The sequence below is a fragment of the Sinohyriopsis cumingii genome, chromosome 5 (genome assembly GCF_028554795.1).
Source record: "Sinohyriopsis cumingii isolate HCF-2022 chromosome 5, ASM2855479v2, whole genome shotgun sequence".
NCBI lineage: Eukaryota > Metazoa > Mollusca > Bivalvia > Unionida > Unionidae > Sinohyriopsis > Sinohyriopsis cumingii.
This window is the reverse complement of record NC_142965.1, coordinates 68,336,322-68,355,008: the sequence shown is the minus strand read 5'-3', so window position 1 is coordinate 68,355,008 and position 18,687 is coordinate 68,336,322. Positions and strand designations below refer to the sequence as shown.

Here is an 18,687-nt window from a genome sequence, read left to right as displayed (position 1 = left end):
CTAAATAAATAAATAAATAAATAAATAAATAAATAAATAAAGATGGAGCATGTGAAATGTGAAGTTTGAAACCAGGCTGTAGTTATTATAAGGAAAATAAATTTCAAACAAATTATGAGAAACATTGTATTCAACATATGAAAAAGACTCCTCAAAAAATCTTCAAATCAAGTAAAAGAAACTATACAATTTAATTAACGTCTGCATAATTTAAAACAATAATTCAGCATAAACTGTAATGAACTTCTTACCGACATCACATGAAACAAATGAGGCATTGCAACCAGGATAATTAGCAAGGCAAGCAAACACGTCATAATACATAAATAAAAATTAGACAAAACACAATGCATAACACGCGACACAAGAAGTAAAGTATTTTAAAAGCAACTTAGCAAGTGAGTAAAAGTGAATTTAGTATCTGGGTAAATTTGTATATTAAAAAAAAAACACAATTTAGAATTTTAACAAAATTAAATCATTTTTCAAAACTGAAACTTAAAATAAATGCGGAAACACCAAATTATGACTAAAAAAGGAATGCTGCAATGCAATTGACACCTTGAAAAGAAAGGACAAACAATAGAGCACTTGATTAGTACCTAAAACAAGCAAAGATAAACAATAAACGTTAACTCAAACGTTAGCTGTCATGGGGGGGGGGGTGTATTATTTGCAATTAATTGATTTACAGTTTTCGCCATTTCAAGAGATTAACTAAATTAAATGAGTTCAACTTCGATTGCTCTTTAAACTGATTTTCTAAAGAATATGTATATCTAAAAGTTATTTTGCCATAAGTTGATGTTTTGAGTCTTGGGGCATCTAAAATATTTGAATATCTCAAAAGTTATTTGCTGCGTTTAAAACATTAAATCGTCCCAACATCTGGGAGCACGTTTATGCGGCAATTTAAGTCATAACCCCAAGTCTGCGTACCTTTCGAGTTGGTATTTTTAACACAAGAAAAAGTTTATGATAGCTGGTTGTGAAATCATAATACACAAATCTCAAAGCACGCACTTGTATTTTTTCAAGTCTAGTAGCGTTCATGTCAGTGTAGAAATGCGAATGGAAAAACATTTAAACTGGAGAGGATAAATGTATATATGATTGTCATTTTGTTGAGTATAGCTAGCTGCTGACCAGTACATTTCAATACAGATAGTTGCCTTGAAGCTTTCTTAAAGAGATTCTTTATACATGTGAATCGAATTGCAGTTGATAGCCAATGCCAAATCCGAGCAGTTTAACCATTTCTTCACAATTTATGACAGCACTGTTTATGTTTAGTATAAGCTTCATATTGAAAGTCTTTATGCTCACAGCTAGTGCTTTAAACTTTGCAGGGTTGTCTTGCATTTATTCAGAGTGAACCACTCAGTCAGAATGCTGGACTGTGCTTCAAAGTATGTTAATCACGGTGTCAAAATCCGGATAGAAAAAGGACAACGTGTTATCATCGGCATAGTTATACAAAGAGACATATCTCATATAATAATAATAATAATAATAATAATAATAATAATAATAATAATAATAATAATAATAACAACAACAACAACAACAACAATAATAATAATAATAATAATAATAATAATAATAAAATATCTTTAACGAGGATAACACATCTGGTCATGGCTGACCCATTCACCCATCTGCCATGTGGTCCTCAGTTTTTGTAATCGGCTATGTTAAAAAAAATTTTTTTAAATATTTAAAACAAAATAAGAAAGAAAAAAATACACAAAGTAAAAATAGAAGACCATACACATAACCAGGTATTCGTCGCACACTCATTCGTACATATTTAACATGAATGACTGTGTGTGACTATACTGGGAAACATACAAATATGAACAATATTCAATACACAGGTACATAGATTTCATAATAGAAGATATCATTAATGAAAACATTGAAAAGTAACGGTCCAAGGATCGACCCCTGAGAAACCCCTTTTTGAATTTCATACCAAGTACTTAAGACACCTTGCAACTTAATTTGCTACTTGCGATTCAATGATTCAACTGACAGCTTAGAAAGAAACCTACTAAGTCAACTGACATACCACAAGCCCTTGATTTACAAAAAAGAATACCACGACGGAGATAGTCAAAACCTTTGAATAAATCCATCAGGGTTGCAGCTACGTATTTATTTTAGTCAACAGCCTTCATACAGTCTTAAAGCAAATTTAACAGAGTGGTCTCTTTAAAAAAAATGTCCTCAAACAATTATGCTAACTGCGTCTCAGTTGATTTCTAAAACAGTTTAGATGTGATTGGTAAAATACATAGATATATAATTACTTTTATCAAGAGGATTGTTCTTTTTCTGAAAATCGGAACTACTTAACCTTCCTTAACACGATCAGGAAAACTATTTTATTGAATAGTTTTGTTAACTAGTTCTGTAATACGTCCCATAAGAATTGGTGTCCCAGTTCAACAAGAATTTTATCCCCATTTGTTGATTTTCTAATTTAAACTTCTTATAATTTTATACACTTCTTCATTGTTAACTTGCTTAAATTAAATGTTTTATCCACCTTACTATTGTCTTAAATAGCCTTGATACTCTGGTGGGTTAGAGGGTCGAAAGGAACATCAATGTATAATTATTGAAAATTGCTCATATTTTTCTGTAATTGTTTACAATTTTGTACCTTCTGCGACTTGACTATCTAAACAGTTATTAGAAAAATATGGCTCAATAGCTGACCAGAAATTTCTATTTTTAGTACACCTCTCTATAAAACGTAAGTAGCATCTACAACAGGATCCGAATTAGCATCAGCATTATCTCCGTTATTTTTTGCTGATGCCAGCCAAAGCCCACATAAAAATGTGTCTTCCAATACATTGAAGAGGCTTCAGAAATGTACACTTCCTTCTAAAACTGCACTTCCTTCGTCTTCTTCTTCGTTTTGCTCCTGTTCTTGCAAACAAAAGTAGCACTGCCTATAAAATTGTTAAAGTTTAAGAAGTTATTCCATTGTCAGTTGAGTTTGTTGAAAACGTCTTCCCGTCTTCAAGCCTGCACGGAAAAGCTATGATGCCCCGAAAAGACTCTCAGAATGGTACAAAATGGAATACTCCCTCGTTTAGACAAATGATATATGTCTTATTTTTGCACTTCCTTGCTCCAAATTCCTTATAAAAATATTCCAGATAGTTTTGGAGGTGTTTTCCTTTCTTTCGATAATTTTTGGTATATTTTAATCATTTTGCCTACTTGATTTCCCCAAATTTTGTATTTATATTTATTACCTACATATTTCAAGTGGTCTTATCTTTATCTTTTCATAGTATTTAAAATTTTAGTAGTGACCCAGCCATATCATACTTCACTATTTGATTCTCTCTGAATCATTTAAGATATCACTGAAAGATTTAATTAACCTGTATTTGATGAACTGATGAACATTCTTTTCTCCTAAGTTGTTGTTATTCTTTCATTTGAAAATCAAAATGATCAATTAAAATAATTTTTAAACATTTTCTTGTGTGTTTGTGTATAAATGATCTGTTTATGTTTTTGAATTGTTTATTACTTTTCTACATATATTTACACTGTTAGTATTGTTGTCCTTTTTATCATTATTGCTATCTGAGACTCATAATCTTGCATAGATTCATTCTTGGCATGTTTGATGTAATTTCCGTCTTCTTATTCCGTACATGACCGCTCCGGTGGCCTTGTGGTTAGAGCGTCCGCGTCATACCAAAAACTTAACAAAAATGGTACTAACAGGTGCCTCGCTTGGCGCTCAGCATTAAGAGGTTAGTGTTAGGACTGGTCGGCCTGGTGTCAGGATAATGTGACTGGGTGGGACAGCATGCTACATGTATGCGGCACGATGCCCCAGTGTTAGACATCACTATAAACTGCCACACTGCAGACATCGTAGGGATATGACTGAAAAATTGTTAAAGCTACGTTTAAAATCCAAATCACACACACACACACTTATTCCGTACATAAATGCTGGTGTTTGTGTTGCCATCTTTACCGTTAAATGAATAATTACATCTACACACAGATAGTTGCATTCGCCACACATATGCGTAAATAATGGCTTCTTGGTGGAATTTCAAAGTTTCCGATAAACCGTATTTACTTTTAATGCTCAGAATTTCTGACTCAAACCGCGCCATATTTTTACTACGATTTGTTTACGTTTTCAAATAAAGCCTCAATGTCCTTATATGGCACACAAACAAACGGGGATGAGAACAGAAGTAATCCTTACTTGAACTAATATGGCGGTCGATCTGAACGAAAATATCGGATAAAAAAGGTAAACGAGATTTTACAACTATTTCTACAATGATTTGCGATACTTCCGGTATTAAATAAGAGGACTACTCAATTTATTGGATCATATGCAAGGAATGTGTTCAAACTGTTGATATTAGGTTAAAAGAGCGCCCGGTGTGAATCACACCCGGCTTGCTCCATTGACATGTATATGCTCATGTTTGTACCCTGTCCCCGAGGTAGGAGTAAGGGTACTAATATTAGTACTACACATATATAACATTTTGATCTGTCCATACATGTCAATATTATTGAAACTGTTCTCCTTCTGAAAACGTACTAAGATTTAGACAGAGAATAAAATGTAGGTTCTTGTATACACGTCTCACAAGCACGATGAGCCACGCAGAAATTACGGATGTGAATGCCATTTTTTTTGTGTGTGTGTACATTCTCGATTAAAAAAGATAGAATTCACTTGTTTCTTTTTCTTCTTGTGCTGGTCTTATGTGTGTGTGTGTGTGTGTGTGTGTGTGTGTGTGTGTGTGTGTGTGTGATTTGGATTTTTAACGTAGCTTTAACAATGTGTCAGCCATATCGCTACGGTATCTGCAGTGTGGCAGTTTATAGTGATGTATAGCCGGCATGATTCCCCATCATTCCGCAGACATGTAGCATGATGTCCCACCCAGTCACATTATCCTGACACCAGGCCGACCGTTAAACTCTAAATGCTGAGTGCCTAGCGCGGAGGCTGTGAGTACCATATTTATAAATCGTTGGTATGAATAGGCCGGGGTTCGAACTCACGACCTCTCGCATCCGCGGCGAACGCTCTAACTAATGAACCATCGGAGCGGTCGCTTCCGATTGTCAAATCCTCGGTCGCATTTCTCACAGTAGTGTTGGTATTCTAGAAATCCTGTCACACTAGTAATGGCATCAAATATTCTTGATGAAGATACACGTGAATGCATTTTCCATTCTTGGAAGTCTGGTAAAAGAAACACCGGAACTCCGCGAACCACTTCCACTACACAGCTAAGAGCCAACACGTCTTAAAGTTTTTGTATTTGAGGAATACCACATGCGTTCACTTTAGATCTGCCCGCTTGTTGCAAAAGGGCATCTGCTTCTGTTCGTTGTTTGGCTCTGTCCTCCTTTCTTTTTCGTTCCTCGATTGCAATAGTAACATTTGGGGGGGGGGTGTCTTTTTTGGTGGATCCGGATTTTCTTGGTCTTGTGGCAGAAGCTGATATTGTTGCTTCACGCTTGCTGATGTCATCTTCAAAATTATTCATATACTTGGCCAAACAATTTGGTAAAAGTCGCGTCACCTCTTTGTTTCTTCTTCTCCTGGTTGCTTTTCAGCAAAGTGTGTTCGTTCCATCTTGATTCCAAAATTTGATTTGACTGTTTTACACACTCTCACTTTACACACACACACACACACACACACACACACACACACACACACACACACACAAAGAGCATATAATTCATTCATCTTTCAGACTGTGAAGATGTAAGAGGCAAAACAGATCGCCTTTCTGGTCCTCGACTTCCAGAGTGTCATTCGAACGTAAACTTCAGATAGGACTACTGACCACTCCTCTCGAGATAAAAGTCAACATACTTACTATATAAGTTAATTGAAAGGTCTCTGGGTTCTTTAGTGTCCACAACGTCAAATCAAAGAAAAGAGAGGAGAAAAGAGAGATAAAGGTAAAGGGACTTATTATCATTGTCAGGAAAAAGGACAGTAGTCTTCAGAGTGTCTTAAGACAAAAGAGAAGGAATAACACATGCCAGTGACGAAATTCAAAATCGAGACAATGCAAGAAGAAAAATGGACTTTTTAATGAAATTTTCATTGCGATTCAGATTCAGGTGAGAATATATATAAAGAAAACACTAGTGTCTCTTTGTCTTGATTTCTTTTGTATGGATAATATACTAAAACACACTCATGGTGGACATTATTTGTGCTGTAATTGTTGTTTATGGGTAGGTTTGCTGTTTGTTTGTATTTTATTTTTAAAACAGCACGTGGGCCTGACATTATCAGCTCTGCCTGTTTGAACCCTTTTCCATGACCAAGTCCTACTCCTCTTGCTGCTGTTGCTGCTTTGGAAGTGGCAATAGTAACCGGCTGCCGACATCTAAACAGCGGCGAGAATGGATGTAGTGTGTGTGCGCGCGCATGCGTTTGATTTTTTAACGTAGCTTTAACAATTTTTCAGACATATCGCTACGATCAGGGCAGTAGAAAGCGATCACGGGCCCTGGGGGTAAGAAACACCTGGGCCTTTCCTAGTTCTTATTCAAACAAATATTTTCTTTTTATAACATTAAAAAGTGTTCGACCCTGGGGATATATTCCCGGTTGCCTCCCCCTCCATGACGGCCCTAGCTGCGATGTATGTAGTGTAGCAGTTTATAGTGATGTCTAGCACTGTTGTATCATACCGCAGACATATAGCATAAGGCCACACCCAGTCACATTATCCTGACACCATGCCGACCAGTCCTAACCTCTTAATGCTTAGCGCCTAGCGAGGCAGCTGTTAGTATCATTTTCATAAGCCTTTGGTACGACTCGGTCGGGGTTTAGAACCCGAGACCTCCCACATAGCAAGCATAATCATTTAAATCCGTTTTTCTTTACACACACACACACACACACACACACACAAGTTTTGCCCACCCCTTGAAAAAAAGCTGAAATGGCGTTCCTGGCTCTACCACGTATCTGAGACATTTACCGTATAATGTCGACATGGTTTGCAACTTTGTACCATTGATAAACACTTGATAAATCCCAATGAAAGTAGACACATATCATTACAACGAACTATATTATTGTAGGTTACCCGAGACCTCCCACATAACAAGCATATTCATTTAAATCCGTTTTGATTTCATACTAGGATCAGATAGAAATACATATATTTGCCCTTTGAACGGAGTTAAGATTTGCAACAGGCAGCTGTGTATTGACCGCGTGAATAAACTCCTCACATCCCGTGTGTGTCAGCTACAAAATGTATCTTTATGCAGGGACGTCATGGGGCGGGGGGGGGGGGCATTTTCCCATCCCCTGAATTTGCATGTGCTGTAAAATGTAAAATGGTTAATGTGTGGAAATTCATCAGTGATCTAGAATCAACTGCACACAGTCGCGATAATGTTTATATATGCGTATTATTGCGCAATGGGCGGATCATAATTTGATATACCAATAGTTTTGGTATATCAAATTGCTTTATACCAACACTTACTTTAAAAGCCATGTCATTTTAATGTAACTTTCCCATTGCTTAGCTTGCTACTTGTCTGTATAAACAACATAGCATGAACAGCATATTAGTGATGGTCATTCCATTAGAGTTTCTCAAGTGTACTGGTCATGGGATTACAGTAAACAGAGTGCCTGATGATTCACTTGCTTCAAGGAAAATTATTACTTGACCTTTGTCCCATATGACAAGGTAAATAGATTCAGGCCCGGCCCTAAGGCAAGGCGAATGAAGCAACCGCCTTGGGCCCCGCGCTTTCAGGAAATAACTACGCAATGAAATTGTTTTGCTTGAGGCCCCGCTCATCGCTTCTGCTGCTTAGGGCCCCGCGTGCTGCCTTGGGCCCCGCACATCCTAGGGCTGGGCATGCATAGCTTTATGATATGATATAGTTAATGTATCAGGTTTTTGTATGTACTCTGTACATTTCTATCTGAAATGTATGTTGATGTATTTTATTACCTTTAATAGGTTATTAATCTGCATAATCGTTTCCGAACCTACCATTTTGTCCATACGCTTGTCTGTCTGTCTGCTCTCTATTTTTGCTTGACACACTTATTGCTTTGTGTTTAGGTTCATTTGGTCTCACTAAATGGATAATTAATAAATATAACAGGTAGTAGTAAGTCATTCGTATTGAATGTACTGTAAACAGAATCAATGTATACATGCAGAACAATAATACTCTGATGACGGTATTGTTATGAATAGTGGAGGTAGATGTATTTTTATTGTATATGCAGGGTGTTACAAAGCAAGAGACATGTATTTATCTCTATTTACCAACTTCATGCACAGTAAACCCAATTTCTTAAAACAAAAACCTGGACTTGAATTTTCTATTCTGGGAGTAGAAGGCAAGAGCTGTAACGTGTGTGTTAACATGTTTGCTTGAGGGAATAGTATTTAGTCTATAAACACGTCCAAACCATTGTGTGTCATAGATTTCTGCGTGAAAGTGTGCATCTATTTGATTACCCTTCTTTGCATTCTACCCTATTTGTTGCGTGGTGTGGGGTTGGGTTAGAATAGCAATCAAAATGTGCTTGCTGGAGCGTATACGTGGTGTGTTTGGATAGTATATGTAATGTGTTGATTGATGATAACAAACTTAAATTTGACCCATAAAACCTTTCACCCGATAAATACTTTCGACCATATAAACATTTTTGACCCGATAATACCATCCCCATGATAAACTTATCGACCACTTTAATATAGGAGTTATTATATGTCCCCATACCAGCATTTTCATGCAAACATATATGCAGGGCCGGACTTAGGCCGATTTGACCCATTCGAGTCCCGCGCGTTAGTAATTTTTAAAACTATCTATATAGAGAAACTAATTTCAAACCCATGGAACAAAGTATTAAGTTCAATGACATATAAAACTTATTTTTAAAAGTTTATTTCCAAATGCCGTGCTCACAGGGGCCCCTCGCGCAAATTCACGGGGCCTTGCCAAAATAATTCAAATCGGGCCAAGCGTTTGCTTAGGCCGTTACTGCCATTCTGCCCATGTCATTTTTCCCCATATGACCCCCACGACACCACTCAGCTATTACTGCATCAAAACGATTTATTTTATACTGTTTCATGGCAATATAAACTAAAAGCGCAGGCGTCTGAGAACAAAGGTATGGGCATTGCAGTTGCAGATCACCGGGAACATCCAGCGATGTTTCTTCATGCACGATTTCGCTCTACTTACTCCATCAACTTGATTTGCATTCTTAGTGCTGTTATCTACTTACTCCATCAACTTGATTTGCATTCTTAGTGCTGTTATCTGCATAATGATACAGTGGTGATGCAATGTCCTCGGAGTAGAGAACAACTGACCTAGGCAAATGGGTGGGTGACGCATTCGTGAGGTTTACTTTTTATAATTTTTTTAATTTAGTTTTGGTTTGTTTTGTGCGGCACATGGGTGTTTATGTTTAATAATTTAATTAATTTATTTATGCTGCTGAATTTTTCGTAACATGTCACTTTTGGGCCGATAAATCATCACCTCACCAGTGATGACGTTGATTTTCGGGTTAGGGGCTGATATCACCTATTCATTGAAAGCTGCAATTATTCACATCCAGTTTTTTCTGCATACATCGGTGTACATTGTAAACACCTGCCGGTATTTCTCGTGGCGGTGAAGTTACCGTCGGCTTCTTTTGGTTACATGCACATTATATTTCCGGAGAAAATTCTATGTTTGGTGATTTGTAAATCCACGTGGAATAGAATAATCATCTGTCCTGTGGCCATTTTAATTTTCGCTCTAGATATGGCTGTTACCAATTACCAGTATGTCTAAAATGTATGCAGGATTCTTCCAAAATGATCTGCATGCAGCAAAATTGCATATTTTAATGAACAGGTGACATCAGAGCCACATATCTTCCATCAGTATCAACACAGATTTTGGGGGTTGATTTATCGCACTATCTCAAATTCACCTTAGTGTAAGGTGGGCAATTATTCACAAAACATTTCTTCTTCTGTTTTTTAGGGGGAGTGGCTAACTGTAACATATAAACTGAGAAAAACCAAATAGGGGCGCCATTAAAGAACACAGAAGGACATGGCGGTTGCCAGAGGTCTTGGGGCACCAAAACAGCTCATACAAATTAAATTGTAGGAAAATCGTTGGCGGGGCTATCATTGTCGCTCCGAGTGTCATTTACCCTTAGTACGCCACTGTCCGCAACACACGATTACCTTCTACTTAACTTCTCGTTTTATTTTCAAAGTTAAAGTTGTCTGCCAGTCCCCCTATAATTTTTTTTTTACTTGATTCTCAAATGTAATAATTATAATATGTTCCGACTTATTTGTAAAGTGTCGACCATATATTGTTATCAAGTGCAATGTTTGTAGGTTCTATTGCATGTAATTATAACGCACATAATAAATACATGTATATGATCGTATTATTGTATTGTGTAATTCTGGTCATATAATAAAAAGCCATATATAAAAAATAATACATCAACTGTTTACTTCAAGTAAGTAGTTCACGTTAGTCCTTAAAATGAGTTTTGTCTCAACAATTACCGACCAATTTTTCCTTAGCGACTGCATTCCGGATTATTTATTTCTGCTGCGAACAAATAACAAAGTGATCTAACAATAAAGGACTCACGGTATTAATTCAGTTCCCATAGTAAACCTATGCAAACACCATATTAAAAACTAAATAACTTAAAATGTTTTAGTGATCATGATCAAACCTATATTTATCAGTATAGATGAAACCTGGATGTCAGCTTCTGTATAGAGGAAAGTATATGATTCGTGACATTTTCTGGACCTGCACGCGTTTGAAACATATGCTTTCGATTCCGCACCAGTGAGTCAGGTGCTAATTTAGTAACGAGTGTGTCAAACTCAAGAATGTTAAAGGACCCAGATTCCATCAATAAAATAATGTCTGTATTTTTTTCTTCTCACTTACAACTAGGATAAGCTCTCAAAAGATTCTGTTTGCCTACAACATAACTTACATTATTAACCAATCCTGGCCAGACTAACTCATATATATACTCCATTTCCAGGCTGGTTCCCATTTGTCTATACCATTAATACCATATGTCCTAAAACCACACCTTGCAGCTTCCGGATTACAGGGTTAGCTAAGCATTTTTACAGCTTGTCAGGTGATCCGCTCGTTTCTCAAAAAACGGAAGTAGTAACTAGTATAATTTTGTGCCAAAGTGCACAAATAATTAATTTAAGTAGTTTGGATGTGAATTTAAAACTTTTCTAGTGGCTTGACAACGACGTACATCTAAATATAACGTGAATTCGAGGTTATAGTGCTGAATAGGTTTCGGGAATGTTCCCTGATTTGGACCGTGGCTAATTCAGACAAAAGTAGAGGCTGGTTCGACCCAAAACGTGACTGATTTGCACCATGTGATATATTACAAGAAAAACACATAACTGATTTATATTAGTAATTATTACTGTTTTTGCCACGGGCTCGTATTGACTGCCAGCCATACATCAGTATCAATTATAGTACAAGGGAGGACACTTTTCTTCTTTCTCGCGCGACCGAAATAAAAATCAATGCTATTTCAAGCTGCATTTCACGTAGCGTAATAAACTTGGTACCGATGCTTTGCTCACGCATAGCTTACATTAATACATTTAAAGAATGCCAGACCATTTTCCCATGTGACTGCTCGACATGGTCCTGATCGCGCCCGCAGGTGAAATCCCCATGAATAAAACACTGTCCTCTCATTGGTTAAAAGAAACTGATGTTCTGCATTTATTTATAACTTATTTTCAGTTGGCCAGTGAGAAAGCAGTATTCCATTCAATGTGTTTTTCTTGCATATCTAGTGGTGCGAACAGGCCTTGTCGAGCAGTTGTGTGGGGAAAATAGTTGGGCATTCCTGAAAGGTATGATAGTAAGCCAAACTTTGAATATGCATAAAAAGTTAAATGCCTGAGCTAAGCAGCCATACCAAATTTATTACGCTATGCGAAATGGAGCTTGCAATATTAGCGTTGATTCTTAAATATGTTGAATGAAAAAAGAGAGAAGTGTCCTCAGTATTATTTTATACTATGTGTATGACTGATTTTAAGCAATGATACGAACCCCTGTGATGTTTGCATACATAGTAGGAGAATGTAAAAGATTAATATTTGGTTCTTAAATTTACATATAGATTTTTTACCAAAATTACTTTCCAGTATTTCAGTAAAGAAAATATAAAGTTATCTTTTCATAAATAGGCTAGTTGACACAATCAAACAGTGATGCATATAAATTGACCCATAGTATTTATTGCTTCTCATGCAAATCGTGCTTTCTTTCACATTATATATATAACAATCAAAATTGTATCAGGATTTATTTATGAGTATAATAATCGTATAATGTACTTAACTGTAATTATTCAATTTTTATCTGCTGTTATTCAGACCTGCCAACTCTTACGATTTCACCTTAAGTCTTAACAAAAATTACCATAATAAAAACTATGGAAAAATGATTGTTGCTGATAAATTCTGATAATTGGTTCATCTGTGTTTTATTTGGATCAGGTTTCATCCTTGAATTAGTGAAATTATTCAGGGAACCAGACTATACAGCAGCACCCCAGACGCTTCAGATTGCACCTATTTGTTCATGTGAAGCCTCTGCATGATCAAACTGTTGATTATAGAATTGTTAAAAATGGCATCCAGAAAGCGATGCATGTTTAAGACAAAAGGGAAAATAAGCTTCTAGAAAAGTATTAATAATCAACACAGAAGAATAAAAAGGTGTATTCAGATTCTTGTGAATAAAAGCTGGGAAGGACATAATTCTGTTTATTGGACATCACATGCCAATTTGAGTATGTCTTGTGGCGGGAGATATGATTGCCATCGTATTGTGAAACAGAAAAGAGTTTCCAAGAATTGTGTCAAGTTGAGAGATAGCAATGAGCCATTGAGCTGCATAGGGTTAGGAACTAGAGTTTGTGCAACTGTACTATTGGTAATTAAGTCAGTGTGTATTTTACAAACTTTTCAATTGAACATAATGTTTATCGTCAATGCGGCAAACTTTTAATTACATTTTCCAGCTATACAATAGCAGTTATTGATAATTTGTTACACCTTATAGAAAACTGGTCAGTCTTATGGAAAAAAAATCAACTGCCATACTCAGATGGACTCGTCAGGGTTGGCAGGTCGTTGTTATCACTAAATTGTTATGATTTGAGTAACGTCTTAAGTCGGCAAACCAACTCATTTATTTTTCATTTTAACCTTTGAAACATGAACATATTTAATTTAAAGGCAATATTAAAGCCGTAAAATATTGATTTGTGGATATTTTTGTACATTAATACATATTTAATATAACGACTTCCCTGTAATCAGTGATCACAAAGTCATATGTCGTATTCTAGAGTGGTATTAAATTCAGTAAATTGGCAAATATAGCAGTGTTGGTCAAATGGGTTTTGCCAATGCATGGTCAGATGGTTCCACTGTTAGTGTTTACAGTTAAATTAATTAATTATGCAATAATCAAACAAAGTAATAAACAGATGGTAATAACTTAAGTCAAGATGGTATCTGAGAGTAAACTTGGGAGATACCACTATAAACAGATGAAATACCAGAGACAATTGGTTTCACTGTGGTAGACCTACACTGAGAAACCAATCTGATTAAAATCAAATCTTCACTGTCCTGCATGCGAATCATACAACGACCACTTAAGGGTCTTGTTCTAGTGACTTTTGAATTCAATTAGCCAATTGAAATGCAGCTTTCAAAAATCTCAGAGTGAATGAAATTGCTCGATACACATGGAATCAGAACACAATTAATTTTACTATATATTCTCTACTGTTGTTTCTCAGTACTGTTCTTTGTATCTTAATTATAAAAAATCATATCTCATTCTAAAGTACCTTCACAGATGAACTCAGTGAAGTTCTTGTCACTGGTTCATCAGTGTTTCTTTGAGATGCTGGACTGTAAACAATCAGTGTGCAATGAAACAGATTTCACTTCTGGATCATCACCAAGGCTTTTATTACTCAGTGTGTACTCTTGTCGAAACACACAGACAACCACACCATAAGCTCATATTTTTTAAGAAAAAAAGTACTTTTAAATCTATAACAAGAATGCCTAAATCTAACAGTCTTACATTATTTTATTTCTTTTATATAACAACTGTATCATCACGCATACAATCAATGACTTATTTCCATGATGCATATTTGAAGTCATGAATTTATTTCCTTAATGCATGTTTGAATCTGCTGTGAAATAAGATACTGTAAACAAATGTAAATGTTACATCTTAAATCCTGGACAAAATGTAATGATATTTCACATGGGCCAAATCAGCCTGAAATCGGGACCAAATAAGCTTGTTTCAAATCAGCAATGGTCTGAATCAGCCAGTCACAATGATCAACCTGTTCAAACTGGGATTTCAGAAGAATACAATTGGTGGGCACACAAGAAGTATGAAAGATAGTGACTTTAAATCTTTGGACGATTGACATAAAATTTGTCTTGACCTAGTTCAATCTGTCAGTAATTTTAAGATGCTGGTTCCGAGCCAGGCTTTAGTAATATATAATATAATTATAAGACCTTGTCACACAAATGGATTTTAAGTCAGGATAGGTGCTTTTCTTTTTTAAAGAGACTTGCCATTGGCCGGTGTCTAAAGTATTCTTTGAGCACTGGAACAACTGGACAAACGGTTGATAGCAGGAAAAAAATGCAGAAAGGCTTTTTGGTGTGAACACAGAACCATTTAAATTCTGTTTCTAAAAGTAAAAGTATACAAGTAGGGTAAAATATCTCTCTATTATTTTCAGATGACCACACTCAGTCTAAGTGGTGGCCACACTGGCTCAGTTCTGTGTGTGGATGCCTCTCCCGATGGCTCTTTTATTGCATCTGGTGCAGAAAATGGTGAGATATGCCTCTGGAAAAGGGATGGAACATTGGTACACAAGTTAGTCCAGGAACAGAATGATTGCACGTCTGTGTTTCTGTCACGGGTGAAGGAGAATATTCTGTATTCAGCTGTTGGTGACACAGTGTATGTTTACAATCTTTTAAATTTTCAGAATCCGCTTGATACGTTTAAATACAATGAAGAAGAAATCAACCAGATTCAGCTGGATGAGAATGAAACCTTTTTAGCGGCTTGTGATGACTCAGGACAAGTCAAGATAATAAATCTACAAGACAAAAATATTTTCAAAACCCTGCGCCGGAAACATACAAATATCTGCTCCACTGTTTGTTTCCGTCCACAGAAACCATGGGACATTTTTACAGGTGGAATGGATTGTAACCTGATTCATTGGGATTTCTCGCGCCCAAGATGTAAGAATCAATTTAATATGCAGGAGTTACAGGACACACCGTTAGAAATGGATGCCTATATGGTGAATCCGCCATTTATCCACCATCTCACTGCTTCACCAGATGGGAAATTTCTTGCTGTTGCCCTTGAGAATGGACATGTATCTCTATTTGATACGAGCCATAAGAATATCTTTGAATGCTTTACCCTGCTTGCTCACTCTCACGGTGCCTCCCAAGTGCATTTCATTTCGGACTCTAGATTAGTCTCAGGAGGAAATGACTCTGTTATTGCATTATGGGATATCAATAATCCAAATGAACTTGCAGATGGAAGTGAAAATCTTCCATCAAATGGACACCCACGACCACTGCACCAGCGAGACATTAACTACACAGAGGTTTGCAAATTAGGACAGATCACACTTACATCTAAAATCAATTGGTTAAAGCCTTTTGTTTGTGCAGGTGAACATTTTATAGCTGTGGCAAATCAGGCCAGTAGCCTTACAGTTCTTCCATTGAGCCTGTTATAGGGCTTCCTTACCTGTCATGACACCTAAGGGTAAAGATACTGACAATTGTCAATCCTTTCTCATTCATGAGGCAGGACAATTTTATACTTTTGTTTTTGCAGTGATTTCAGTCCTTTTGTGCTTATAGCAGTATTCATTCTGTTACCAAATATAGTTTGTATTGCTAGAAGTAGTAATTTTATGGTCCTGTACTTAAATTGAATTTCATGAGTTGAGGGAGGTAACTCAAATTCATGTAAATTATTTGACCTGATAGTAATTATCTCCCTTGGATATCATTGCCCAGAGACTTGAAACTCGTTCATAATGTTTTTATAAGGAAATCACATTAATTTCTCAGATATTGCTTAAAATGTTAAAATAAATCAAGTGACATTTAGAGTAAAGACACTTTTTAAAAGTTATTGTAAAGCTTATTAATATATGTGTAAAAGGGAGCATGAAGAGCAATGTCTTCTTCCTTCTGATCTATATAAATTGGTATCACATCAATCATCCAAGTCATCATTATTCTCAATATTTTGATTTTTCACATCTTTTGAATGACTTTTGTTATGTTTTGTTATCAATAGTTTTGTAATTTATATTCACGATTGTAAATTGTAGTGATTATATGTAGCTGGATTTGATGTTCATGCATAGAGTCTATTGTTAGAACATAAACTTGTGTAGGATCTATAAACAGATGATTATTTACATGTTTATTGTTACTAATAATAAAATTATTATTAAATAAAATAAAATTATTACTAAATATGTTAACGAGTTTTTGGCTTTGACCCCATTGTCAGGTCAGTCCGGTGGTACCTCAGAAGAATTAAAACATAATGGATGGATTAAATCATGTGAGTTCTTCAACAATGTTGACAATTTGTGATTTGTCATGTAGTAGTTGTGGTAATGTGCACTTGCACCTGTATACGAACGAGTAGCTCAAACTTGGCAGTTTTCTCATTCCTATTTCTTGTATTCTTGTTACATCAAGTCTGCAGATGTATTTTATGTTGTATTATGATAATATTTGAAAGGAAAGATACTCGTTTGAATTACTCATTGGAAATAGAAAGTGGATATTGGACTATATATTATTTTGGAACTATTGTGTATTATTCAGAGGAGTTATGGATGATGCCATTTTAACGTCATCGCTGTTGGTTGACCAGTATACTCTTGGACCTGAAGTTTATTAGAACATTTCATTCTTTTGGACTTAAATTGAGATTTTTCTGGATTATTTTGAATTCAGTTAATAACACTATAAGGTCCTCATTATTTTTCATTTTATAAGATCATTAAATTACTTGTTGAATTTCAGTTACTTAGTTTACATCCATAGACTTGTAACACTAGTTTACATCCATAGACTTGTAACACTAGTTCACATCCATAGACCTGTAACACTAGTTTACATTCATAGACATGTAACACTAGTTTACAACCATAGACCTGCAACACTAGTTTATGACTATAGAGCTGTAACACTAGTTTACATCCATAGACCTGTAACACTAGTTTACATCCATAGACCTGTAACACTAGTTTACAACCATAGACCTGCAACACTAGTTTATGACTATAGAGCTGTAACACTAGTTTATGTCCATAGACCTGTAACACTAGTTTACATCCATGGACCTGCAACACTAGTTTATGACTATAGACCTGTAGCATTAGTTTACATCCATAGACCTGTAACACTAGTTTACAACCATAGACCTGCAACACTAGTTTACGTCCATAGACCTGTAACACTAGTTTACAACCATAGACCTGCAACACTAGTTTATGACTATAGAGCTGTAACACTAGTTTACGTCCATAGACCTGTAACACTAGTTTACAACCATAGACCTGCAACACTAGTTTATGACTATAGAGCTGTAACACTAGTTTACGTCCATAGACCTGTAACACTAGTTTACAACCATAGACCTGTAACACTAGTTTATGACTATAGATCTGTAACACTAGTTTACGTCCATAGACCTGTAACACTAGTTTACATCCATAGACCTGCAACACCAGTTTGCGTCCATAGACCTGTAACACTAGTTTACAACCATAGACATGCAACACTAGTTTATGACTATAGAGCTGTAACACTAGTTTACGTCCATAGACCTGTAACACTAGTTTACAACCATAGACCTGCAACACTAGTTTATGACTATAGAGCTGTAACACTAGTTTGCATCCATAGACCTGTAACACTAGTTTGCATCCATAGACCTGTAACACTAGTTTACATCCATAGACATGTAACACTAGTTTACAAACATAGACCTGCAACACTAGTTTATGACTATAGACCTGTAACACTAGTTTACATCCATAGACCTGTAACACTAGTTTACATCCATAGACCTGTAACACTAGTTTACAACCATAGACCTGCAACACTAGTTTATGACTATAGAGCTGTAACATTAGTTTATGCCCATAGACCTGTAACACTAGTTTACATCCATGGACCTGCAAACACTAGTTTATGACTATAGACCTGTAGCATTAGTTTACATCCATAGACCTGTAACACTAGTTTACAACCATAGACCTGCAACACTAGTTTATGACTATAGACCTGTAACACTAGTTTATGTCCATAGACCTGTGACACTAGTTTACATCCATAGACCTGCAACACTAGTTTACGTCCATAGACCTGTAACACTAGTTTACAACCATAGACCTGCAACACTAGTTTATGACTATAGAGCTGTAACACTAATTTA

At 36.0% G+C, this 18,687-nt stretch overlaps 1 protein-coding gene across 9 annotated transcripts; it reads left to right on the top strand.

The window, feature by feature from the left end:
• Positions 1 to 11,150: 11,150 nt before the first annotated feature.
• LOC149799369 (WD repeat-containing protein 53-like) lies at positions 11,151 to 16,711 on the top strand. 9 transcript variants are annotated; one of them, XM_089958696.1, is made up of 3 exons: positions 11,179 to 11,195; positions 11,866 to 11,978; positions 14,924 to 16,711. In XM_089958696.1, the coding sequence occupies exon 3, from the start codon at positions 14,924 to 14,926 to the stop codon at positions 15,953 to 15,955; it is 1,032 nt and encodes a 343-aa protein (XP_089814822.1). In that variant the 5' UTR covers positions 11,179 to 11,195; positions 11,866 to 11,978; the 3' UTR covers positions 15,956 to 16,711. The 9 variants fall into 9 exon arrangements, with proteins under 9 accessions (XP_089814821.1, XP_089814824.1, XP_089814822.1 ...); XM_089958697.1 differs by lacking the exon at positions 11,179 to 11,195 and adding an exon at positions 11,208 to 11,224; XM_089958695.1 differs by lacking the exon at positions 11,866 to 11,978 and having other exon boundaries at positions 11,151 to 11,224.
• The last annotated feature ends 1,976 nt before the right edge of the window (positions 16,712 to 18,687 follow it).